General features: G+C 40.7%; 1 protein-coding gene across 3 annotated transcripts in view; it reads left to right on the forward strand.

Moving 5' to 3' along the window:
- Positions 1 to 15,531, forward strand: part of COBLL1 (cordon-bleu WH2 repeat protein like 1) — a 96,697-nt gene extending 81,166 nt beyond the window's left edge. For 2 of the 3 annotated variants that reach the window (XM_063116464.1, XM_063116465.1), the window contains exons 10-15: positions 2,418 to 2,576; positions 3,537 to 3,768; positions 5,579 to 5,664; positions 6,068 to 7,635; positions 8,381 to 8,560; positions 13,526 to 15,531. In XM_063116464.1, the coding sequence (XP_062972534.1) occupies positions 2,418 to 2,576; positions 3,537 to 3,768; positions 5,579 to 5,664; positions 6,068 to 7,635; positions 8,381 to 8,560; positions 13,526 to 13,615 (2,315 nt within the window). In that variant the 3' untranslated portion in view covers positions 13,616 to 15,531. The remainder of the gene's footprint in view (positions 1 to 2,417; positions 2,577 to 3,536; positions 3,769 to 5,578; positions 5,665 to 6,067; positions 7,636 to 8,380; positions 8,561 to 13,525) is intronic. The other variant, XM_063116466.1, reaches the window with a different exon arrangement.
- The last annotated feature ends 11,241 nt before the right edge of the window (positions 15,532 to 26,772 follow it).

Consider the following 26,772-nt stretch of genomic DNA (forward strand, 5'->3'; position numbering starts at 1 on the left):
GTAGGAGAGAAAGGAAGTGCTAAAGCGATACTCAAGTTTCCACTGCAGTCTGGGTGGTGGTGGAGGAAGAAGAACAATCACTGCTGAGAGTCACTTATCATAGAAAGATAGATGATAAGACATAGAAAGGTGTTTAAACGCTGAAAGGAAAAAGAGCCGATGGTGGCTGAAGCAAAAGCAGTCTGTTGAGGGTTCCCTTCTTTGCAGATGTTAAGAAGCAGCATGGAACTGCTTTGCGTGTAGCTCCCCCTCCAGGCACAGCTGGTTTCTGCAACTCAGGCAGTTGGGTTTTTATTTAATGCCATCCCTTCATTCTGCAGTGAAGGGATGGCATTTAAAGATGGTGTCCCGATTGAAGGGTGCCTGTGGTGACAATAGGTAGTAAGCTTTTGCACACTTGCCAAAATAAAATATAGTCATGACTCCAGTTCACAAGTATGTAGGGCTGTCACGTGATTATTTATTTACTATTTATTTATTTAGAATATTTATATACCACTCCCCATTGAAAAATTTCGGCGCGGTGTACAAGATAAAATGAAAATAAAAACAGAATAATGAAAATAAAAACAGAATAACTCACTCTAGTATAGCTCCTGCACTTTAACTGTTGTGATGAAGAGGGAATTTCACCAATGGAACCTTCTCAAACTGGGGAGAGGCAACGAGTGGGGTACCGCAGGGATCAGTCCTGGGCCCAGTGCTCTTCAACATTTTTATTAATGATTTGGATGAGGAGGTGCAGGGAACGCTTATCAAATTTGCAGATGACACAAAATTGGGTGGGATAGCTAATACTCTGGAAGACAGAAACAAACTTCAAAGTGATCTTGATAGGCTGGAGTGCTGGGCTGAAAACAACAGAATGAAATTTAATAGAGATAAATGCCAAGTTCTACATTTAGGAAAGAGAAACCAAAGGCACAGTTACAAGATGGGGGATACTTGGCTCAGCACTACTACAAACGAGAAGGATCTTGGAATTGTTGTAGATTGCAAGCTGAATATGAGCCAACCGTGCGATATGACTGCAAGAAAGGCCAATGCTATTTTGGGCTGCATTAATAGAAGTATAGTTTCCAAATCACGTGAGGTACTGGTTCCTCTCTATTCGGCCCTGGTTAGGCCTCATCTAGAGTATTGCGTCCAGTTCTGGGCTCCACAATTCAAGAAGGACGCAGACAAGCTGGAGCGTGTTCAGAGGAGGGCAACCAGGATGATCAGGGATCTGGAAACAAAGCCCTATGAAGAGAGACAGAAAGAACTGGGCATGTTTAGCCTGGAGAAGAGAAGATTGAGAGGAAACATGATAGCACTCTTCAAATACTTAAAAGGTTGTCACACAGAGGAGGGCCAGGATCTCTTCTCGATCCTCCCAGAGTGCAGGGCACGGAATAATGGGCTCAAGTTAAAGGAAGCCAGATTCCGGCTGGACATCAGGAAAAACTTCCTGACTGTTAGAGCAGTACGACAATGGAATCAGTTGCCTGGTGAGGTTGTGGGCTCTCCCACACTAGAGGCCTTCAAGAGTCAGCTGGACAACCATCTATCATGGATGCTTTATAGTGGATTCCTGCATTGAGCAGGGGGTTGGACTTGATGGCCTTGTAGGCCCCTTCCAACTCTGCTATTCTATGATTCTATGATATATACAAAGGACACCTGCTGAAATTCCCTTTTCTATGCAACTGTTAAAGATACAGGAGCCCTGTACTCCTTTTCATATGGTCACCCTAATTAATCACATACATTTTACTTCATTAAACAATTAAATCTGCCACTGTTTGCTTATGAGTAAAACAGTTGTTTCAAATGGGGAAAGAAAAGCATTTCTCCTTTTTTTTTTTTAGATGATGCATACACATCTTTCAGTAGGCACAATTTTGTAGAGAGCAGCAGGCACAATTTTCCCTTCTGTGTCAGAGGGAAGGAGTCATGCCTTTTCTAAGATGGTGCCTGCCATCTGTGGTTTTTGTAAGCACTTACATTAAAAGAAATTAAAAATGCTACCTGGTTAATTGGGGATACTTCTGTAATTTTCCAAAAGTTTTAATGGAGGCTTACAAGAATGAAGGGCGGATCTTACAGGATTGCACCCTTAGTTGGTTAATCAGCTAAATGCTACAGCCCTACTAACATGACATAACACAAATGCAGTTTCCTTTGACATCTCTAACTTGCTAGGGCAGCCTTCCACACTCTGGTGCTCTCTTGATGTATTGGACTACAATTCCTATCTTTTCCAGCCAGCATGGCAGTGTGTCTGGGAATGATGACACATCTGGAGGGTGCCATCTTTGTGAAGGCTGCGCTAGGGCACTGCTGCTTTTTACTTTTCCCTTCTGATACTTCCTTTGTTTTAATGATCCAATTAATGCAAGTTAATTCACTGTATTGTTTCCTAACCTGCTTCTTAGGCAATGTAGTTGACCTAACCAGGACCACAGTGCCGTCAGGGGCCTCATGCTGCTTTGAGCCAACCAATCATGATCAAAACAATATCCAGCAAGTCTCAGATGAAGGTAGTCGTTTGCTTAACGCTGATACTCCAGATGAATCTGAAGTGTCTCTTAAATGTAGGTGGCTGTCATGTATTGTCCTTAGGATTAATTTACTTCGATAATAAGTTCTAACACTAGCTTCTTCTGGGGGTAGTGAAAGCTTTTATATATATTTTCTAGGGGAATCTAGGATTTTCCATTCTGTTCAGTTTCAAGTGTCAGGGATGGCCATGAGAATGGGACAAGCTTACATAACTCTGTTTAACTCAGTGTCTCCTCTTACTGATGTTTCATGGATTCTGTTGTTGTATTTATTTCATAATCATCTCTGCTTAAAATAGAACAGGTCATTTTTATGCTGACCTTGCATAGTAATGTTGGTTTATTAGGAGAGCCCAAAGAATGCTGAGAAAAAAGCTGACTTTTCCCCAAAGCTTTTTCCTCCAGGTCATGTCACTAGATGATGTTTTTATATTCCCCCAAGCACTTCAGTAAATCTATTATAAATCTGAAATATTATCAAAAGTAATAATGCAGTGACAACTGTTGATGAGTTGGTAAGGGCTATAGCTCAGTGACAGTACACATGCTTTGCAAGCAGAAGGTCCTGCCATCTCCAGGTAGGACCAGGAAATTCAGCAGGGACAATTAACAAGCTAGAGACCAAAAGTCTGAATCTCTATAAGGTAGTTTCCTATGTTCTATGAATTCATTCTCTTATGGTTAATTAAATGAAAATGCATTTTTGGATGGGTCTTTCCAAGTGTTTTTGCCAAGCTGTCTTCCTCTGTTCATATAAGCTTTCAGAGACACTGATACTTTTATGCCATAAAAACAGAGCCTGCTACCCTGTTTTTGCATTCTGCCTAGCTGACATACACTGACATTTATTAGAATTTTAAAATGCAAGCTTGAGGGTAGCCCCAGCCCCCATGAACTCATCAGTAAGCAAGGTTTGGTTTGTTATTTTACAATGTACTTTCATATACTTATCCTCCCTTAATATTGCATATTGTGCTTTTCTTGGGAATGTAGCTGACATAGGCTCTGAATACAGCCTAGAGGAGATAGATGAGAAGGAAGAAATGCATGATGACAGTGCAGACACCTCTGTCACCACACAAGACGTTCCCACCTCCTTCAGTGCTCCTGAAGTTATTCAGAAAAATCAGCCTGCTCCATTGGCTTCAGATCCTGCCCTTGGTGCTGGAGATAATGCAAAAGACTCAAATGAAGAAAAAACAGAAAATATGAGCGCAGATCACAAGTAAGTGCATTAGACTTGGTATTATAGATAGCTGGGTGGTGGACTCCAGCACAGTGCAGGAGTTGCTGGAAGGGGAACCATAGATTGTTGTTGTTGTTGTTATTGTTATTATTTATTTATTTATTTATTTATATAGCACCATCAGTGTACATGGTGCTGTACAGAGTAAAACAGTAAATCGCAAGAGCCTGCCGCAAAGGCTTACATTCTATTACAATCATAGTAAAGCGATAAGGAGGGGAAGAGAAAGCAAACAGGCACAGGGTAGTGGCTCCAAGGACGTCCTGCACACTGCTGTGCCGTCTCTGTACACTTAAATAACCTGTCTACTAGAAGGAGTTGAGAACTGCTCTAAAGAACACAAACAAAGCGTACAGTGTATATACAAAGCCTCATAGCAATATTTATTTTTGAGTTCTGAAGAGCTCAACGAATTTAATATCCTCTTGTTCTAGTTGTTTGTTTATTTATTTGCTGACTTTATATATTGCCTTCCTTCTAAAGCAAACAAGGCAGTTTACCCTGTTAAAATACTAAAACAAATATGTGTTACAAAATACAGAAAAACAGAGTTCTCTTAGGCAGCTCCTTCAGGAGTTGATGGCACAAACTCCCTGGCTTGGTCTTCTTAAATTCTACCTTGCTGTTGGGCCCACAGGTCTTAAGAAGCCCTAGGGAATGGCGGTCCCAGCAGTTAGCAAAGGCTACTGAGGGTCTCAGGAGCTAAACAAAGAAAATTTAAGGGAGACTCTAGGGTAAAACCACTGAATTACAACAGTTCTACCATCTGTTCCCAGAACAGAAATTACAGGTTTCTGTCCAACTACAGGGGTTAATTAGCTTACCAATGCCATAACCTTTATGTTTTCATCTACATTATTTTGTGACTATTCACTGTACTTACATTACATACATTTAAGCTTTAATGTACTTGTAATTATCAGTTTATAGTTTTTTGCATTTCATTTCCCTCTGATTTTACGCTTTTCATTTTTCTCTCTACGTCCATCTGTCTATCCGTGTGTGTATGTCACACACATACCAGCCAGTTTAAGATAACTCTAGTCTCTAAAAGCTTATGTCGTAATAAATTCATTAGTCTTTGGCTGTGTTTGGACTACACAGTAGTCAATGTTGGGTTAATAGTCAACTCCATGGTTGATTATCAAGAGGGTATTCCCCACATGACATGATTATTATAATCAACTGTTGTGTGGATTAAGGCCAGTGTTGAGTTGAGTATTACTCAAGGGTGTATTTGATTGACACATCCCTCGCCCTTTCTCCCATCTTCAGTCTTCCCGCTGCTATCCCATCAGCCATTGCGAGTTCTGCTGGCTGGACTAGAGGGCCCACTGCTGCTTGTGTTTCTCTTGCTCAGGGAGTCTGTAGTTGCTGAAAATAACCAACTGTGTGTGACGAAATAATCAACGGTGCTCATCACACACACAATATCCAAGGGTTGTTCAAATAATCAAGTCTGCACAGCATTGGTTATTTGCATTGATTATTTCCGCCAAATAACCAACTGTGGTGTGAAAAGGTCCTGACACAAGACACACTAACCAACCATTGACTATTTAATCCACCGTTGGTTATCGTGTCATCAGAACCCAGTCTTAAAGTTGCAACAAGACTCCTTGCTATTTCTTCAGAAGCTGATGGCATGAGTGCCTGGCCTGGGTTTCTTCTTGTTTTTAGCATGTAGGCTGCATTATGTTTTGTCTATCTGATTCTGAAGAACTGTGGTATTTCTATCATCTTTTTATTGATAGAGGTCTATCTAGTGCTCCTGTACTATGTTTTGCAGAGTTCAACAGAGTCAAATATTCAATGAGAAAGTTACAATTGACAGTGGCAAACCACTTGGAGCATTGCAGCCAAATGCAAACAATGGTGAGTTTCTCTTTCTTTAGAGTAAATTGTAGTACCGCTAGTGAAACATGTCTTTAAACTCCCAGGTTAATCGCTGCAATGTTTTCGATGTCTGCAAACTTACAGTGTTGATTACATGTAAGGGAATTTTCTACCATTGCTTCTAGGAATGCCAAGTAAGCTTATTGGTAGTGATGGGTCCTTGTGATTGTACTTTTCCATCTAGAAAAACTTGTATTTGGAATATTTAAAAAATGCTCATGATTATGTCTGCCATCCACACACTGTACATGGTACAATAAGTGGATATATACCACCAGAAAGTTTAGCCCTATTTAATACTATTTTAAATGAAAAGGAGTGATTCATGTTTCAAGCAACTATTTGATTCTAATTTCAAAATTATCTTTGCCTTTTTAAAAAGGGCACAGCAATACAACAGTGACAGAAGAAAGAAAAACCCATGCGGTAGAAGTAAGAGGAAGTAACAAGATTGAAGCATTGAACTTCCAAGTCTACCAAGATGACAGCTCTCTTAATCAGGAGTGTACCCCTCAAGCACTTCCAGGGGTGCATAACCAAAAACAGGATCCATCAATTGTCGAGACAGTAAAGACTCAGGATGCTGCAATTCAGACAATCCCATCGGATAATAATTTAGGCCAAACTGCATTACATGAGCATACGAATTCTGGGGGTTACAAGCTGATCACCCACAAAAGTCCAAGTCATATGCAGAGATCAGTTCTAGTGAATCAACCCTCAGGGTTCCTGAACAGGATACATGAGACAGTAGGAACCATGACAGAACCCAGCCATCAGAGGCAACAATCCGTAGATGAAAGAGCGAGTCCTTATACCAATCAAAACAATGCATTTGCAAATGACAATCACATTCTACCACAGCGAGTTGTCAAAAGTCCAGTTAGTTCTCCCACAAAAGGTTACCCGCTTTATTGGCAAGACTCAAAGCCCAAACCTAAGCCTTCCAATGAGATTACAAGAGACTATATACCCAAAGTTGGAATGACTACTTATAAAATAGTGCCTCCAAAATCACTGGAAATAGTGAAGAACTGGGAATTGGACACTGTGGAGAGGCAAGAAGCAGACTTTTTACACACATCTCCGAAGAATGAGAATTCCCAAGAATTTGGCACACAAACAGACATCCTTAATATCTCAAAAACCCTGAATAAATCAGGACCTGGTTTTAGATATGAAGTTACATTGCTGGGGAACGATCCATTGGCTAAAACAAGTGTTGATAATGCCACAGTCTCTTTCTCTAATGCCAGAACCAAGAAAATGGAAGTGGAACATTCCAAACCTAATCCAGACCATGTAATAGCTCCCTCAGTGCTAAGCACAGAAAACAAAAGTTGTTCACCTCCTGCAATGCAAGAAAAATCAAGCATCTTAAGTCCTACAGCCAAGCCAAGCAATTTTTTTTTGCAGATGCAAAGGAGGGCTTCTGGGCATTATGTAACATCGGCAATTGCAAGAAGTGGTTCTGTTAGTAGCCCTACTCAAAATGAAGCTAGAACTATAGACACAGAGAAAAAGTTAGCATCCCCAGATCATACTTCTTTTCCATTTCCTAGAACAGTTAATGCTCCTTCTCAGTTAGTAGAAGAAAAGTCTGAAAATGGCCATAATAAGGAAAAATCAGAAATCACAACTCCTCCTGTAAAAATGTCTACGTCTCTGAATTCTCCACCATCCCAGCCTCCTCCGTTTAACCTGAAAACTCTAAGGACTTTTGTTTTGCCACAACCATATTCAAGTTCCAGGCCCTCACCTTTTGCTCTTGCTGTATCATCAGCAATTAAGAGATCCCAGTCATTCAGTAAAACATGTACCAGTTCAAGCAGGCCATTAAGAGAGCAAACTTCTCTTGACCTTTCTTCATCAATGTCTAACACTGAGATAAAGGACCATTCTCCTTTACAGAGCCTAACAGGACAGCCACGACAGAGCACGACAGACAAGGTAATAAAATAAAATTGTTTATTTCTTAAAAAGTGTGTTTGACCCCCATGCTGTCAATTTTTCAGTATTTTTCAGTATGTCGTGTATCCCAGATTACTTGCAAAATAAAATAGTGAAGTACACCTTCCAGGGGAGTAGCCCTGTTAATCTGTTGCAGTAAAAACATACATATCAATATTTGCTATAGTCATATGACCTGTTCAGATTAAAATACAGAGCACAAGTTACAGAAAAATACAAAACAATTTATGCAGTTTAGCCAATATAGGTATTCATTTGTATTCTTATGCATGAAGCAATTAGAAAAAAGTTAGCCATCTGTTCAGCAATGTACAGGACCTTTTTGTCTGAACATCCTGGTAAGCTAGTCAAAAAAGAAGATATACTATAAGGTCTTAGATCGGAATACATTACAGAAGTACATGAGCTAGAGTTTCCGATACACCTGCCTTACATGGACACAGTCTATATTGAAATGTAATTCTCAAAAACCTTCCCTATACATGCTTACTCAGAAGTAAGTACCACTTAGTTCAATGGGACTTATTGGTAATTAAATGGGCATTGGATTGTAGCCTTAGTCTTGCAAATATAAATGCCCTACGGGCTTGTGTATTCTTCAGAGAAATCAATAACATGTGAAGTAATCATGTGGAATTCCATGAGCCGGAGTGGGGGGGGGACACAAGTTCTATTAGCCAGAGAATATAGAATATAAACTCACTTGGGCTTTTTTACTCAACAGAAAAATAATTGCGGAAGCCATGAGCAAAACAAGCAGGTGCCCTCTTTATCTGGCCCTCCAACAACTACTGCCTGTGAGAGAAATGTTGCTGTGACACTCCAGCGCCCTGACCCAGAACAGATCCACCAGACCTTGCTGGCTGCAATCCGTTCTGGAGAAGCTGCTGCCAAATTGAGAAGGGTAAGCGCCCCACCACCACCACCACCACCATTAAATCAATAACAATAGATTTACAGTGGTTATTTCAAAATCACCATAGCTATCAGCATTGGCATCAATCACGACAAGAAAAAGGGAGAGTCTTATAAGCATGTGATTTCTTAATAGTGCAAATAGGAGATTTAGGAGCTGAATGTAAACTGTTTGTGGTGACCTTGATTCAGCTGAAGGAAAGACCACACACAACATAAATTTTTAAGTATATGTTTGGCATAAAAAGTATGGCGGAAGAACACCTAAGTAACATCTCCTTTAACAGCTGTGAAGGAGTGGCTGTAGAGAACAAGTCCCTGTTTGCCTCTCTCTGGGGTTTGGAAACTTGTTGCTCAGCTTCCCCAACTCAGATTTATTTATTTATTTATTTGTTCGTTTATTTATTTATTACATATTTATACTGCCCAACAGCCAAGGGTCTCTAGGCAGTTTACAATTAAAACCATAATATATACAAAAATCAAGATTTAAAACTTTAAAAATGTATATAAAACCAGAATAAGTTACAGTCCAGGGAAAGCTTGTCTAAAAAGATATGTTTTCAGGAGTTGTTTGAAGGATATTACATTTTCTGCCCAGAGGGTGGGTGCTGCTACAGAGAAGGCCCGCCGTCAAGGTTCTTCATGACGACATTCTCTTCATCTCGGAAGTTCAAAATGTTTTTCATCAATTCAAAACGTTTTTCATCAGTTACTGTGGCTTCATGCACTGGTAACCTTATGATGCACTTTATGTGAGACTGCCCTTGCGCCTGGTTCGGAAGCTGCAGCTAGTGCAGAATGCAGCATCTACGGGTGCTCAGTGGGACACCCAGCCATGTTCACATTATACTTGTAGAACTGCACTCGCTGCTTATTAGCTACCAAGCCATGTTCAAGGTTATATTGTTAATATACAAAGCCCTAAACAAACAGGATACCTAGCAGACCGCCCTCCTGTTATATATACCCGACCAACACTTAAGTTCTTCAGTGGGGATCCTGCTGGTTGCTCCACGACCAACAGAATGTTATCACATAATATCTCAAAAGCGGGACTTCTCGGTGGTGGCACCCACCCTCTGGAACACCCGCCCCCATGCACTTCAAGAGACAGAAAATGTCATTTGTTTTCAATGCCTCCTAAAAATGCACTTATTCACCTAGGCCTTCCTAGGCTTGTATTTAATTGGAATTAATCATATGCTGTTTCTTGTATTGCTTTGTACCATTATTGTAGTTGAAATTTTTTGCAATAGAGCATTTAAATTGTATCTTTAAAAATATTTATATGTAAACCACTTTGAGATTTCATTGTATTAAGTGATATATCAAAAAGAAAGAAAGGAAGAGTCATGGTAACGTAGGGTATCTTAAAGTTCTCCAGAGCAAACTGTGTCTGTATATATAGATCTTTATCTCCTCACTCCTTTCCTTCTTTCTATGCTATGCAAACATGAATCAACAATCAGCTTACTGTCTCTTTCTCTTCTTCTCCATGACCTCTTCCACACTTTTTTGTTTACTCAGCATAACTTCTCCCTCCACTTCTATTTATTTACACATCTTCCTCCTCCCATCTTCCTTCAGTTCCCTTCCCAATACCTATGTCTTTAACTGTGGCCTTTCATAAACCATCATGGTCTATTACCTGCACTTCCACCTTTCCTTACTCTCCCATATCTCTTTTCTACGACTGATGGTTCAATCCCTCTTCTGTTCCTGAGTCCTATTTTGTCTATTTTAGGCTTTTAGCTCAGTATACTCTAATAAAACCTAGTAAGGCAGGGAGATTCTGGCACTCCATCTGGGCAATGAAGGCTCCAGAGATCTGAGTTGGTGTCCTCAAGCTCAGTAGTGCCTTTCCAAATGTCATTTGGAAGAAGAAAATTGACCTTAATTTGATTGAGTCTTATGTAAGAGTGAAAGGTTTGAAGGAATGTCACATGCTGAAGGAGGGAAAAAGACTCCTCAAGAAAGTGCGTGCGTGTGTGCATGTTCAGGAAGGGGGAGCTGATTACCTGAGCAAATTGCACAGAAACCAAAAGCATTTAAATGGTTTTCATTCTAGTCTTTGACATTAATCACGGCTCAGGCAGAACTGTGCAATACACCCCCGACACCCACCCCCACCCCCAGGGATGTTTCTTTAAAAGAGCCCCTAACCCTACCCATAGTTGGTCACATGGGCTGGTCAAAGGCTTACAAAGAGTATATAATTTATTTATTACATTTATATACCGCTCCATAGCTGAAGCTCTCTGGGTGGTTTACAAAAGTTAAAAACAGTGAACATGTCTTGGTATGTCCCACGATGTCATCCGCAAATGCCAAGGAACAAATCCTTCTTTTTAAGACCTCCACCGTTATTCTCTAATTGCACTAGTAGAGCTTCTATTGCCAGATTGAATAAGTGAGAGGGGGTCACCCTGTTTCACTCCATTACGTAACTCAATGCTAGGTGTCTCATCTTCTGCCAAGGTGGCCCTCCTATATGAGTCCATTATCAAATGAGTCCATTCTCCCGCCTCCGGGAGAGAGGGACTCGCAGCACAGCATGGAGGCGGGTCGGCGGGCCCTCCATCGCCCTACACGGGACGCGGCACGGCCTGGAATCTTGGAAGCCAGAGAAGGCGGCAGCCAGAAAATCTCGGAAGCCAGAGAAGGGACTCTTCCTGAGCTTTTAGCTCGTTGGGTTGGAGAACTTCTGGGAGTTTTGTCAGACAACATTAAGGGTTGCACTGCTTCCTTGCACCCAAGGCTTGGTAGTTTCCCTGAGCTGAGTCCCATGGGCCAGCTCAGGATTTTCACAGTTCCCGTTGAACTATGAAAACTTGCCTTTGTGGTTTTTTGCATGCTTCCTTTTGATATCCAGGGCTCTAGGTGAAATGTGAGGAATCACCCTCAAAATGCACGAGGAACCTGGTAAAATAGAGGTGTGTGTTGAAAATGATGAAAGTGAGAATGGAAAGACTAATGTAGGCAGTATTGACATACCCAGATCTATTTTTTTATATATAGAAGGCATTTCAGGTTTTATATAGAAGGTGTTTCAGTTTGATTCAATTTAGGAAAACAGTTTTTTTTTTTTAATGCAGCATGATGATTACTGCACTTATTCACTTTCTAACAATAAGAGGAAATGAAGCTGGAGTGAAGAAAAGTGTGGCATCACATTTATTTTTAAGCCTCTTGTGAAGATGAAGTCAGAGAGTATCTATAAAATGTTGCTTTAAGTTTTAAAATAAGGCATATTACATAGGGGAGAATTAAACACTAACGTCAGCAGACCAGAGGTTTACCAGATTCATTTGACTGTGAAGAGCAAGGGAAAGGACATTTAACTCCTATTTAAATGGTGAAGTTTGGGCTAATGCTGCTTTGTGCTATTAAATTAGGTAAAAGGTCGGTCAGGTGCCCTCTACACTCGCCAAGCATTCAAGAAACAAGGCAAAAATTGCTACTACAGTCAGCCAAGCATTTTTTTCTTTAATAACTTGTTAGGGTGCAGAGCCAAACTCTGTGGCCTTTTGTGCTGCAGTTTTATTCCTGTTGAATAAAGCCTGCAGTAATTGCTAACTGAATGGGTCAAATGAGGTTCGAGTTTGAAACTATTTCCCTAGAACATTTCCATCATGTGACTAAACTCTCTCGGTTAGCTTTCCTTGGGATCACATCTTAAGGCGCTGCTATCTGTTTAAAAATAAAATGCATACCTAATGTATAGGCCCATTGCATTGGCTTCGGCAGGCATGTGCAAGCTTCAGGCTTGCAGGATCTACTTCCTTTATTAGAACCCCCAGGTCCGCTATGTTGAGGCAGTTGTAAAACTGTGGTTTTGGGAAAGGACAGTGCCAAATATAGAATGGTAGCTCAATGGGCAGGGCCCAATTACCTTCTCCGCCTTCCGCCCCCATCTGTATTTACAAGCAGTGAAGGGCCAATGGCTCAGATTTCAGTGGGTTTGTTAATCCATTCTGGGTTTCAGTCAAAATTATTTAAAAAGTGATCCAAGGTAGTGAACCCTATTCCCAAAATAGGTTCAGTACCTCGGATAGATCCTTTACAGTTCTGACTGAAACCCAGAATGAATTCATCGCTTCCGGCAGGCCTACCCAGATGAATGTTAAAGCAAGAATTTTTAAGATCTGTTGATTGTTATTTTGATGTTGTATTGATTTTATATGCTCTTTTAATTAATTTTATGTTTCTGATTTATACTGTATTCTACTAATGTTGTTAGTAGATCCAAAGGGAGAGGCGGGTAAGAAATAAATGTATTATTGTTATTGTTGTTCTTTGCCAAATATTCAGCATCAGCTCATATAGTTCAGAATTCAAAATATTAATTAGGCACCTTGAGCTGAACCACATGGCCGTGGTTCTTCAGTGGCTCCCATTAATTCTCAAAAAAGGAAGACCATGACTTTTCGTGGAATAATAGTGCATCTTTCTTAATTTCTGATGTACCATGCTTCTTTAGCAACAGGAAGGTTGGGCTTAAGACAGTAGAAGATCTATGTATACAAACAGATAATAGCCACCTGAAACATTTCTGGTGAGACAGACCAAAGGGAGACTTACTTATTTTCTTGCTTACTTGCACTTTATCCTACCCTTTCTCCTCGGGTTCAGGAGTAAATGCTTCTCCCCTCCCTCATTTTATCCTCATAACAACCCTTTAAGTTTGTTTAAGCTGAGAAAGAATGCTTAGCCATAGGCCACCCATTGAGCTTCATGGGCAGGTTGAGGTTTGAATCCAAGTCTCTATATAAAACAGATGTACACGTCTTTAGTGAATATGCTTGTGATAGATACCTACCATTTATCATTTTCAACAGATGTTGAACAGTAATAGCTTTTGAAACAGTTGCACATTTGAATTACTGATATGTGGTTTCCAACTTGACCTATGGCTAGTTCTCTTCTATGAATATATTCTTTTCTCTTTCAGGTAGGACCTCCATCAAATACTGTTGCCGTCAATGGAAGATCCAGCCTCAATTCCTCGGTGTCTGTAGAAACAAGATACAGTAATCATTAGGATTTCATACCAAATATTTTGCACTTTAATCACTGCTGCATAGACCTACTTCAGCAATCTACTTAATAGTTAACTGCATATTACTGCAGGCTATGCATAAATGCAGGGTTGTATTGGTATATATTGTCAAATGAAGCATAGAAACTTCATGGGATGCCTCAAAGAATTCTTAGACTATATAATTTATAGCAATTTTTTTGCCTTTACTTTTTAAAGCTGAAAATGCTGTTTCAGAACTTATAACATGGCACAGAAGAGTTTCATCTTGTTTTTTGCTGCCATGATAATCAGATACATTGATTTCTACGTACTCCATAATAAATTATGTGTAGCAACATGCTGTACAGAGCTAAAGTATGACATTCTAAATGTTTATAACTGCCTCATAATTATGTTCAGATGTATATGAGTTTTAAATATAGTTCTGCCACCTTGTTGTCTTGATTTTTTACATTGGAAATTAATTACTGAACTTAGCTGACTGTTTTCTAGAATTGGAATTGGTCTAAAAATATCTGATGAGATCCATCCAAAGTTACACATTTCCAAATCCAGTTGTTTGCTTACATCTTTTCATTGAAATCAGCAGGACATAAAAGTGCTTAACTTTGGATGGATCATGCCTATTTGGGATTTTCATTAGTTATTGTATATCTTTTAGAATCAAAGTGAAGAAATAAAATAGGAAGTCTTTGTTGACTAGTTCATTAAGACGATATGTGCGTTTTCTTACCTACATTGTTTTGCAGTCTTAGTGTGTACAGCACAAAGTGCCTTTACTGTCACAATGTGTTACAAAAGCAGAACTGGTGAGTTCAAAGCTGTGTTCTAAAAGCAGCGGCTAGGTCAGCATTCCAAGCTATGCAGAAGAATCTGAACAGTACATCATGAGTGCCCTTGGCAGGTTTTGCTCTAGGTAAATATCTGAGGGCAGATTCACACAACCTAAAAGATAACTCCAGAAAGTAGGGGGTGTGATTGCTGCTTGTTACCTTATCTAGACTTCAGCATGGATTTTATAGTCCTATGCTGAAGTCCAGTAATTTGCCTACCACCATCCTGCTGCAAGTTTGACAGCTGAACAAAAGTGAGCAAGGGATGTATTGGGTAGGGCAAGGGATGTATTGGGTAGATTCACAACTGAAGCATCTGGGAATGTGTTAGCTGTCAAGTAGCATTTAAAAATTAAGACAGCTCTGGGCTGCAGTGAAGACCCCAGAAACTTATTTGGAAGTTGACATAAACTCAAGACTAAGGAAAGGAGGCTGTTGATCAGGTACATCTTGATGTATCCTCAAGAGAGAGCAGCATTGGCATGAAGCAGCCAAAATCCATTGAATTAGACTGCGAATATATAAAGGAATTAAGTAGCTGAATACAGAATTCTGTGTATAGGAGTTTCCCCTCTAATATTAATACAAGCAGTACCTTGTTTTGTTTTATTGTCAGATAACTTTTAAAGTATTTCTTTGAAATCCAGGAAATTAAAAGCAGGGGATGAAAAAGCAAATCCCAAACATCACTTTTTGTAAGTAGGTAAAGAGGTGGTGATGATTTCTACATTATAAAATCTGTTTTAATGACACTTTAAGCAATACAATGTCAATGAAGTAATTTTACCAGTGTATAAAATTCTGTTGCTGTAGAATTTAATAATTGCTACTGAAATAGGCATGTAAGGTTGAGCAGCAACGCACAGACAGCCAAATCCTCAGTAACAGATGTGACACCTCTTCGTCTGTTCATGTTTTCCTGTCATTCCTGTCAAATTAACATTGCATTTGTATGACAAAATCTATTTGTGATCTTAGCTCTGATCAAGCAACTGAATTGTAGATATATGCGGCAAATACCGGGATATTTGCAATGTTCTAAAATGATTCGTGGTTTTTGTTAAATAAAAGTAATTGTATTTAGTTTTATTCTTAATTATTTTGATCTACTTGTAGTAATTAAACTTCCTTGTCAATTTCTTTTTTACAAATTGAAATAAGTTCTTTTTTTGGTAAGATGTGGGTTATCTTTTAATGACGTTATACTCCCAATATTCTGCACAGTAATTTGTATCAAGATAGATTGATCCATGTATGGGAGTGAAGACCATGCAGTTAACTTCGTGATGAGAGAATAAAATGGTAAAATATTTCAATCAGAAAAAGACTTTTCTCAGCCTGAGACCCTGGAGAGCCACTGACAGTCAAGAATAGACATTACAGTTCTAACAAGGCAGCTTCCTATGGTCAGGTGCCTCAGTTATGGACTTGGTTTTGGGACTAAGATGTGTTTTTAAGAGAAAGTGCTGGGGGTGGGGAGTTGAATTCTCAGCATGAGATGTAGTAACTTGTGTACTTACAAAGCCAAGCTCTAATTCCACAATGTACACTAAAGTCTGACTGCATGCATGTTTACTCAGAAGTAAGTTCCATTGAGTTCAGTAGGCTTACCCACATATGTGTGTGCGCGCGCAACCATCCCTACTAGACATGTATAATGTATAGAAGTGGGCAACTTGTGTCCTCCAAATCTTGTCAGACTGCAGGTCCTAGCAGCTCTGGCCAGTATAGCCAATGGTGAGGGATGATGGGAGTTGCAGTCCCAACTCAAACTTGAGGGCCACATGTTCCCTGTTTCTGATATATAGACTTGGGTTCTGAAGCAACTCCTCCCATGCAAGCGTACATAGAATTGCTGCCATAAACTGTTTGGCAGATAGTCATTTCATTGTACACATGTGACTTTTTAAATCTCAATTTTCTGTCAAGCAATAGCACTTTGCCAAATACTTGTAAAGTTCTCCTCACGTGATTATAGTTCAATTTCCATGGAGGGAGATGCTTAGTTGCTTGACCTTTTGTGGCATGACTCCTGTGGTGTTAAATTTTGAATAGGGAAAGAAAATCAAATGCCTTGCAGTTGCTTACCTTGCTGCTGCTGCTGCTTCATCATCTTTTATGTGCATGAATAAAATGGAAAGCTGGTCTGTATATTCCAAAACACAGACAGAAACGATTATTTGTTTTGAAAAGATGGCAGTGTCCAATTATATCATAAAGTGTTTTGAGCTAAAATGTTCTTCTTTAGGGGATATTAAGAACATTAGAAGGAAAAAAGTTAGCCAGCTCAACACTCAGGTTTGGAAGCAATGCCTCTTGGGGTAGTGTGTTGGGTAGTAAATAGCTGCCACCGATAAATGAGGCTCCTTGCCCTTTCAATGGGTGTCTCGCAAGTGAATATAAACCACCCACACAGAGCTTTGTCTATGGGGCAGTATATAAATGTAAATAATAATAATAATAATAATAATAATAATAATAATAATAATAATAATAATAATAATAATAATAATATTTAAATCCAGAAGTTGCCTGCACTCAGCTAGGGGTGACTTGTGCTCAGCTAAACTATCATGCTAGAATACCTCTGGCATCTCTCTAGTGGTTAATGCTCTACTGCAGGGGTGAACAGAAAGTAGTTCTCCACATGCTTTGGACTTCATGTCTCAGCATTCCCAACCATTGGTCATGATGGCAGGGGCTTCTGGGACTTGAAGCCAAAAAAAAATCTGGAGATCCACCTTCTACTTCCACTCCTGCTAATATTGACCCATTTGCCATGTCTATCCAGGTATGGATGAAATCCTGGTATATATAAAACCTCCACGACAAGTAAATGGAAGCAAGGTGTGTTAACAGTTTATCTGCTGTTTTATTTTAACAAACTATTCTTGTTCCTTTCCAATGGTACTGGCACATCTTATAATATTATTCAACATACATTGGGATGAAGGAACAAAAGTACGTCAACATTTTAAAACCTGCTGAATGATCATGATTAATAGCATGAGATTATTTGTCTGACCCCATTTTAATATGTTCTTATTGTGATTAATAAAACAGTTTACAGGCCAGTTCACAATAAAATGGTAAACATCTATGTAAAACTATTTCTGACAAATTCAGAGCAAACAACAGTTTTAAAAATACTTGATAATTCTCAAAGTACTGAAGAAACTAAAACATGATTCCACGTGTCTCTGGAAAGTTATGAAAATGGCAATTAACCTTTTCAAGAAGAGTATTACGAAGCCACAACCAAAAAGGCCCCACTCCAGGTGGAAACCACTCTTGGTTCTTGAAATTGATGGCACCTATAGCAATACCTCATTGGCTGTTCTTAAAGCCTCACACAGGTTCATGTGAAAGAAGGCAGTGCTGCCTGAGCCTACCACCTAATCAGAAGAACATTATAAATATAGATTTATTTATTTATTTAAAACATTTGTGTATCTCGCCCTACATCACTAGGATCTCAGGGCAGTGTACAGATAAAATCATACAATATAAAACAATACATATACACAGCTAAGCCATCAATATGTAATAAGCTGAGAACAGCACATTAAAAATTCTCTCAGTTGTCTGAGCTAAAATACAAAAATAGTACAGGATTCTGCTTCTGCATTTTGACACAATTAGGGAAAGAGGCACAGCAGGGAGAAAAAGTCTTGTATTCCCTAAGATCTAAATTTGGATTTCCTTTTCATATTTGAATCTCACAGTGAATGAAATGCTAAACTATTAGGGTACATTCAAAGGATGCTGAATCACTGTAAAGTGTGAAGTTCCTCCAGATGGTTTGCAGTTTCTAATCACAGCTGTCCTATCTAATTGCTTTTATCCATGAATGAAATGTCACTGACCATGTGATTGGAACGGACACAAATGTTTATTTTTTATTTATTTATTTATTGCATTTCTATGCCACCCAATAGCTGAAGCTCTCTGGCCAGTTGCCACTGTAAATGAAAATATAATACCCTATAATGTTCCAGAACATCAGCTGGGAATAAATATCTACCCTTGAGTTTCATGGTTCTCTGGTGATAAGGCTCATGAAGGCAGACTAGTTTGCAAAACTCTATGCTATGATAATTTAAAACTTTGTGCCCTGTTCACACATGGTCATTCAGTAAGAGGCAGAATGGAGGGTACATCATGCAAGAAACCCCTCCGTTCACACTGTGTATGGAGTATGCAGGCATTCACGAAACTGCCTTATAACATGTCAGATTACATGCATATCAGTCGCAAGATTGTCTGTTACACGTTTTCCCAAACCTGGCACCCTCCAGACGTTTGGACTTCAACTCCCATCAGCTGCATGGTCTACTCAGAAGGAAGTCCTATTGAGTTCAGTGGGACTTACTGTCAGATAAGTGTGCATAAGCTTACAGCCTTATTTGGTACGGTTTACTACACGGTTGCAAATAAATACATAAAACGTATGCCCCATCAAAATGTTTTATTCTTGCTCATACCTATATAAATCATTTGTAGCACATTTTCAAACTGAAAGGGGGAAAACACAACTTTGTTCAATCTTACAAATGTTATTTTCCCTGTTGGTGATTTTTAGATTCATCCTTGGGGACTAGGCAAACAGACATATATGTAAATATTTGAAGCTATCTTATACTGAGACAGGTCACTGGTCCATTAGCTCAAAACTATTTCCTCTCTTCAGAATCTCTGCCAGAGTTCTTTCTGTCTTTAACTGGCAATGCCAGGAATTGAATCTGGGAACTTCTGCACATAAACCATGTGTGCTACCACTAAGCTATCACCTTTCCTATTGGGGATGGGAAAACCAGGGATGTTGGACCTCACCACTGTTCTTTGAATTTCCCTTGGAAGCTCGGTTTGGGTTGCTCCCATTTTCATTTGTGATCTGTTTTTTTGGCTCATTTGAACAGGAAAAGCGTGTATTTATCTCTGCATTTTTTCAAAAGTGCGCAGTTTCCCTTTATTGACTAAACCATGAAAATGCGTTTTTGTTTTTTAAAAAAATGAATGCAAGTTCAGGAAATTCTGAACATTTTTCAAAAACATGCATCAATTCAGTTTGTGAATAGAGCAAGTTCAGATGATTTGCGAATGGAAACTAAATTCTCATATGCCCCATTTGTTCATCCTATCCCAGACCTGTGTTGCCTTCTACTTTACAAACACTTAACTCCTTACTAGCCCCACCCCCCAACGCACCAGTTCTCTCCAATGCAAACCTTTTCCCAGTTTTTAAGGAATTTGGCACAATTTCCAAATGCTCCCACTTATGAGCAAGAGCTCGGCACACATATGTAAGCATAAAATAAGAACAACTCAGTGTTTGCTCTGTTGCAGAGCTGTTTGCATAATCTGATAAGTCATGTGGATATAGAGGTTATGTATTTATATCGTCCATTGTAATTTATCTTCCATAGGGCTTGTTTTCAGATATTTTTCAAGACTGAAACATCTAGCAGATTGGGTTCATGTTCGTGGTTGCATTTATTTTGGTGTTTGTTATTTAGAGATCTTCCTGTGTGGTTGGTTGGATGTGGGGACATTGGTTTCCCCACTGTGTCAGCCAGGGCTGGCAAAATGTTATATGAAAAACTACCATCCATGTACTGCTATTGTGTTGTGCAAAGCACAATCCTCTGTTGTTATTTTTGCTGTACCTCTGTTCTCCAGCTTTCTTTCCAATATGAGACACATATGCACTACACTTTATTTAACAACTTTTAGCATAATAAGACAATTGAAAGAACTGTAAAATAAGCCCTAAAAACTTTTTAATCCACTGACTGGTCTTCCTGTGCTTTCAAGTTTAGCACAAATTGGCAAGTAGTTGAGCAGTTGAGCAGAGAAGGTGCATATGAGAGTCAATGTCTTTTTTGTCTATTATCGTGACTTAAATAATTGCTTTTTAGATTACATTGTGGTAGCGTAGGATTTCTTTTAAAACACCAAACAGAATTTGCCTTTTGCACAGATTTATGTGACAATATCACCATCTTTGTCATTTCATCCAGTAAAACTAATTAGTTATGACCACACAGACACAAAAAGACACTTCACGTTTTTCAGACTCTGCAGAGTCCCGGCAAGTCTTGGTTGTGGTTACTGCCTTTAAAAAAAACCGTTTTCAGTGTGACATTTGTGCCAAATGGGGCTGAAGAATTTTATTTTTTTCAATTCCAGGAATGTGCACAAATGTCCCCATATTTGTATTTAATTATATGTTTTTGTCAGTTTTTCACAGTTGTGCAAATCAAAAATATCTAAGCTTGTCTTGTCTGTTACTTTGTACGTTTCAACTGTCAAACGTACAAGGGAACTGACAAGATGAGCTGATTATACCGTGATGTGCCAGCCTTTAAAAGTTGACAGCTGGGGAAAAGGAGTCTATAGGGTGATCCCCAGGGTTTTAAGTATTGCCCCAGCCCTTCAGTGCACCCGGCTTCGAATCCTCACTAACCTGAATCCCAGCATTTCTTTTTCATAGAGATCTAAAAGCCACCCCATTTTTGCTCCCCTTTGCAGTAACCGTGGTTACTTTCCCCAGCTCTTTTTATAGATACCTTTTCCCACAGAAATCTACAAGCCAGCTCCTTTTCACTCCCATTTGCACTAACCGGGCAACCTTTGAGAACACCTGGAGGCTGTGAGTTGTACGGTGCCCATGTGTCCTCTTTTAAAGAGGGAAGTCCTCTAGGTGAAGGGCTACCAGAGGTATATTTTGAAGACGTCTTCTATTTAGAGGGCTGCCTAGTCCAAATCCAAAAACAGAAAGATAAAGATGCCTCAGAAGGAAGAGTTGGGCCTTGAATGTGCCCACCAATAGCATCTGAAGAGTGGACTGAACAAGGCACGCAGGAACTTGGTCTTAGCTTTCCAGACTATGGTGAAATGAACTGTATTTCTATTTAGATTATATTAATTATTTCAAAATGTCTATACATATCAATTAGCAGATGCAAATTTTATGCAAATCAGTATCCTGTTTTTAATTTTGTTTTTGGTGATTTATAAGTGGCCATCCTAGTGAGTTGGGCAGCCCAAGTACCCTTTGGCTATGTGGATCCTATGTGCCCTAGTGTTGGATCCAGAATCTATCTTCGGTAAACAGGAAGGCTCCATGCATGGAAGGTGCCACACCTGATTTTCAGGGGTCCTTTTCTCCACCCCATAGCTCACTCCATACCCTCTGTGTAGCATTTTCAGAGGGTTAGAGGGAGTGTAGGGGATGGAACAACGGCGGGGAAATCCACTTCCATCAGCCCAGTTGCGCATGCCTAAATCTGGATCCGACCATTCAACTCTGAGAAATGAGTTTAGTATGGGTTTTAATTCTGGCAGTATTTGAATTAAAACTATTCAAAACTTATAATGTATGCCTACAAAACTAGATGATATAAATAATTTCTGGGTCTTATTTGGGATTCCCTTTTTTCCCCTTCTAAACCTGGTAAGAGTGAGTGATGATGAGTGAATACATGCAAAAACTGCATTATGGTACAGCATAAAGACATTCAGTGTAGGTTACATAAAAAGAATCCTGCTCTGTGCATATCATGCAGCATGAAAGGGGAAGCCTCAAGGATGAATCCTTTGGTCTCTTGATTGTTCTGTTTTTAGCAACTTCTCTACCACATGCATTCGGCTTCCTAGCACACAAAACACCACTGATGGCTTCACATTAAAGCTTTCATTCTGTGCCTGGAACAATTATCAACCCACACTTCTCCCCTCTTCCGCACGCAACACACATTTTAGAGACTTGGTTTTTAGACTCCCCCCACCCCATCCTTATATATCTTGTGCTGTTTGTTATTTTAAGAACATCAGAAGAGCCATACTGGATCAGATCAAAGGTCCGTCTGGTCCAGCATTCTATTCACACAGTGGCCAACCAGCTGCCTGTGGGAAGCCCACAAAGAGAATATGAGTGCAATTGCACCATTCTGCTCACGTTCCACAGCAACTGGTGTGTATATCCCATGTGTGTATATATAGGCATACTGCTTCTGACACTAGAGGTAGCATAATATAATATTAATAATTTATTTATTTTATTTATTTATTACCCGCCTCTCCCTCTGGATCAAGGTGGGGAACAACACCGAATACAAAAATACATAAAACTGATTAAAAACTTATAAAATGAATACATTATTAAATTATTATTATTATTATACTTATATTTATTTATTATTGCATTTATATCCCGCCTTTTTTCCTGCAAGGAACCCAAGGCGGTGTACGTAATCCTCCTCTCCACTTTATCCTCACAACAACCCTGTGAGGTGGATTGGGCTGAGAGTCTGTGACTGGCCCAGAGTCACCCAGTGGGTTTCCATGGCCGAGTGGGGACTAGAACCTGGATCTCCCGACTCTCAGTCCAACACTCTAGCCACTACACCACACTGGTGTATCCCGCCTTTACCCAGTACTGGGTCTCAAGGTGGTTTAGAAGATAAAAACAAGTACAATTAAAACATAAATATAAATTTACAAAAGTTAAAATAACAGCCAAATATCTTAAAATTTGACTGGGTAGGCCTGCTGGAAGAGATCAGTCTTTATAGCTTTTTAAAATTCAGCATATAGCCATTAGGACTAGCTGCCATTGATAGCCTTCTCTTCCAGGAATTTGTTTAATCCCCCTTTAAAGATTGCAAATTGTGGCCATCACTACATTTTGTGGAAGTGAATCCCACACTTTAACTATGCATGGTGTGAAGAAGTACTTATTTTATTTATTATTGCATTTATATCCCACCTTTTTTCCTCTTTAAGGAACCCAAGGTGGCGTATGTAATCCTCTTCCTCCTCTCCATTTTACCTTCACAACAACAACCCTGTCAGGTAGGCTGGGTTGAGAGTCTGTGACTGGCCCAAAGTCACCCAGTGGATTTCCATGGCCAAGTGGGGACTAGAACCCAGGTCTCCCGACTCCCAGTACAACACTTTAGCCACTACACCACATTGGCTCTCAAGTACTTCCTCTTATCTGCCTTGAATCTCCCACCAATAAGTTTCATAGAAAGATCCCAGGTTCTGGTATTATGAGAGAGGGAGAAAATAAATTCTCCCTAACCACTTTCTCCTCACCATGCATAATTTTGTACACAACCATCATGTCTATCCTTGCTCATCTTTTTTCCAGCAGTCCCAGGTGTTGTAACTTTTCCTCACAGAGGAGTTGCTCTAGCTCCTTTGAACATTTTGGTTGCCCTTTTCTTCACCTTTTCTAATGTGATAATTTCGTACTGTATTCTTTTAACCATTCCTTAACCACCTAAAGAATATTTATTATTAAGTGTGTTAAAAACAAAGAAAAAAACCTCCTTCCTCTCACCCATCTCCGCTATTTTTCCTATTTCAAAATCTGGTCATAATAATAAACCATGGGGATTAAAGTCGTCTAGGAACATTATAAGCTGCTTTTTCCTGGATTTCTGTAGCTTCTGTGGAGGAATGTCCTCTGTGACAGAAACAAGTTTTCAAATATATATTTATCTTTTACCGATTACCCAGAGATGTTGTGAATGAATCTCAAAAATAGTAAGCCATCTAATATTATGGTGTAATACAACATGACTGTGGAATGGGCTCTGTACTGCATGGTAAAATTGAATACAGACCAATTGCACATACCAGCATGGGAATTTATATGCAGCTGTTGGGACACATAACTAATACAGTTGCACATCTAGGTGTGCATGTGCTTCAGTGTTACAATGCTCATATTGAACCTTGCTGAATTGGCTGGGTCCTTTTTCTTTTAATGCACATGAGATGTAGATCCCTTTCTGGGGCCATCAGTGGCTACTTGCTTAACTACAGTTGGATCAGGGATTGCTTTTAAGCATAACTGTCCGAATCTAGAATCTATTACCTGGTTCGCATGATTATGGGGAGGAAATAAGTCACAGTGACTTATTTCCCCTCCTGACGCCTGCCAGGGGAATTAGCATCATTGCTTCCACAGCAGGGCTTGTTCTGTCATGTGAAGCCAGCCAGGGTAGTTTATTGTAATGGACTGTGGCTTATTTCTCTCTGTGACCCAGCCAATGTGTGCCCAGTTGAGCCCTAAGGCACATAGAAAACTCTCCTGCCTATAGTCCAACAGTGAAATTCCCCATGTCCTGCAATGATGAAGGCAGTTCAACAACCAATGTGGTCACTAAACTCAATCAACGCTGCACATGCATGCTCATTGCACATGGGGAACTGCCACAGATGCTGCTCTGAAAGATGACATCTAGGCTTGCCGGAGTTTTATGCATGAAGAGATCTGGATCACCGCCAAGCCACTTGGCTCCATTTAGGACATATGAGGTACATTCAGGGGGTCCTCTGCGTGTGATGAATAGCCAATAAAAGTTTATAGCAATTTATCATCCATTTTTTAAATAGTGTTTGTTGATTTATTTATTTTTAACCCTAGCCTGTGTATTTAAGGGACAATGAGCAGCAATGCCGGAGAACCAATTCACAGTCACCTACCGTTTACTCACCAAATGGGACCATGCATTGCTCTTTCTGGGGTGAGAATGAAACCCCAATGAATCTCCCTCTCCCCAGCCTCATGCCCTTGAAATCTTTTGGATTTCAGTTCTCATCAGCTCCAGCCAGAATGACCAATGGCCCAGAGTGCTGGGAATTGTTCTCCAAAACATCTGGGGGGCACCAGGTTGAAGGAAGGTGGCGTTTGAGTGTTACTTGTGATGGCTGAGAATGTTAATGCAGGAAGGGAGTACTTCTGGTCAAAGCTGGCGCTGCCTGCAGGGCCGTCTCCCCAGGTCAGCGTTGTGGGGAACCTGCCAAGGTTCACACCCCTGCGTGAGGTTCACACCCCTGCGTGGGATTCACTACTACATCAGGAGCCTCCTGGCCCTGCTCCTCCTCCAAGTAGTGACAGGACTGAGAAAGAGCTGCAGACTCCACTCACAAAGCTCTCCTCTCCTTTGGGGCAGACTGAGCTCAGAGGGAGTGGACAGCATCGGGCAGCTCAAAGAGAGCCTCTCTCTCTCTCTCTCTCTCTCTCACACACACACACACCCACACCCACACACCACCACCACCACCACCACCACCCAGGGGCTGTCATTGCTTTCTTGTTCGTTATGTTCCTCAGTGGAGGCCGTGCTTCCTTCTGAAATGGAGCAGATGATGAGCAGAAATGGGGCCTTCTCTGTGTAGATTCTGGGCTCTTCTCCCCAGACTCGTTTGAAAGCCTCCATTGCTAGAATCTCTCCTGTTCAGGCTTTCCACAGCATTTCAGTCTGGTGATTTTCTACTTCAGATGGACTCTGCTCTGTTCTTTTAATTGGTTTGGCTGATTTATGCTGTGACTGTTTTAAATGTCACTGTTTTACCCCGTTCAGACAACACACTAGGCCATGGTGCTTAAGTGTTTTGAGCTAAGCGTTATGGCTTGGTGTGTCATGAGAACCATTCCTAACCATGGTGTCTACATAACCACAGTTTAAACATGCTCACTAACCATTTGCTGAGAAGCGTTTAGCGGCCTAACTATGGCTTACAATGTTAGTCCTAGTTAAGAGAAGGCCTACTGAAATGCGTGAGACATAGGTTAATCACGAGTCACTTAAGTTCCATTCATCTGAATGTGTCTACTCTAAGTAGGACTACTATCCATTGTGTTCCACGGGGTGTGTGCGCGTGTGCTTACTCCCAGGTGAGCGCGCATGGGATCTCAGTCAACCTCCATGATGAGAGAGCCGGTTTGCAACGCCAGCTAAGGGGAAACGTGAGAAGACACGACCTTTTCTAGGCAGCGACGCTTTCTCGCTGCCGAGAATCCCAAGCCCTTCCCCTGACTCCTCAAAGCCTGGGTGGCATCCTGATTTAGCCAGGATGATCCCTTCCGAAGGCCCGCCCCGGGTGGATTTCCTCCGGAGGACGGGCGGGGCGGTGGGGAGGGGAATGCCTGGAGTTACCTTGCTGCCTGCGCCCCCCCCCCCGGAGCTCCTCCCCTTCTCGTTCCACGCTGCACGTGGGGCTGGCCGAGCCGGGCGAAAGGAAGGTGTGTCCGCCGCCCGCTCTCGCTCTCTCTTTATCTTTCTCCCTCTCGCGGCAGAGCAGACCAGCTCGCCGGCCCCGTGATCTGCCAGAGGGATGCGGTGCCTTTTCGAGCCGCAGCCAGCCGCGGGGGTGAAATGATGGCCACTTCCCTCCCGGGTTTGCAGAACGGCGCGGGGAGGGTTGCGGCGGAGCGCCGGCGAGGACTCCCCGCGAGGGGCGAGGGGGGCAGCGGCGTGGGCGAGCTCGCCTTCCACCCCTGGCTGGCTCCTGCGGCTCCGCTCC

Source organism: Elgaria multicarinata, chromosome 2 (assembly GCF_023053635.1).
Source record: "Elgaria multicarinata webbii isolate HBS135686 ecotype San Diego chromosome 2, rElgMul1.1.pri, whole genome shotgun sequence".
Classification (NCBI taxonomy): Eukaryota; Metazoa; Chordata; class Lepidosauria; order Squamata; family Anguidae; genus Elgaria; species Elgaria multicarinata.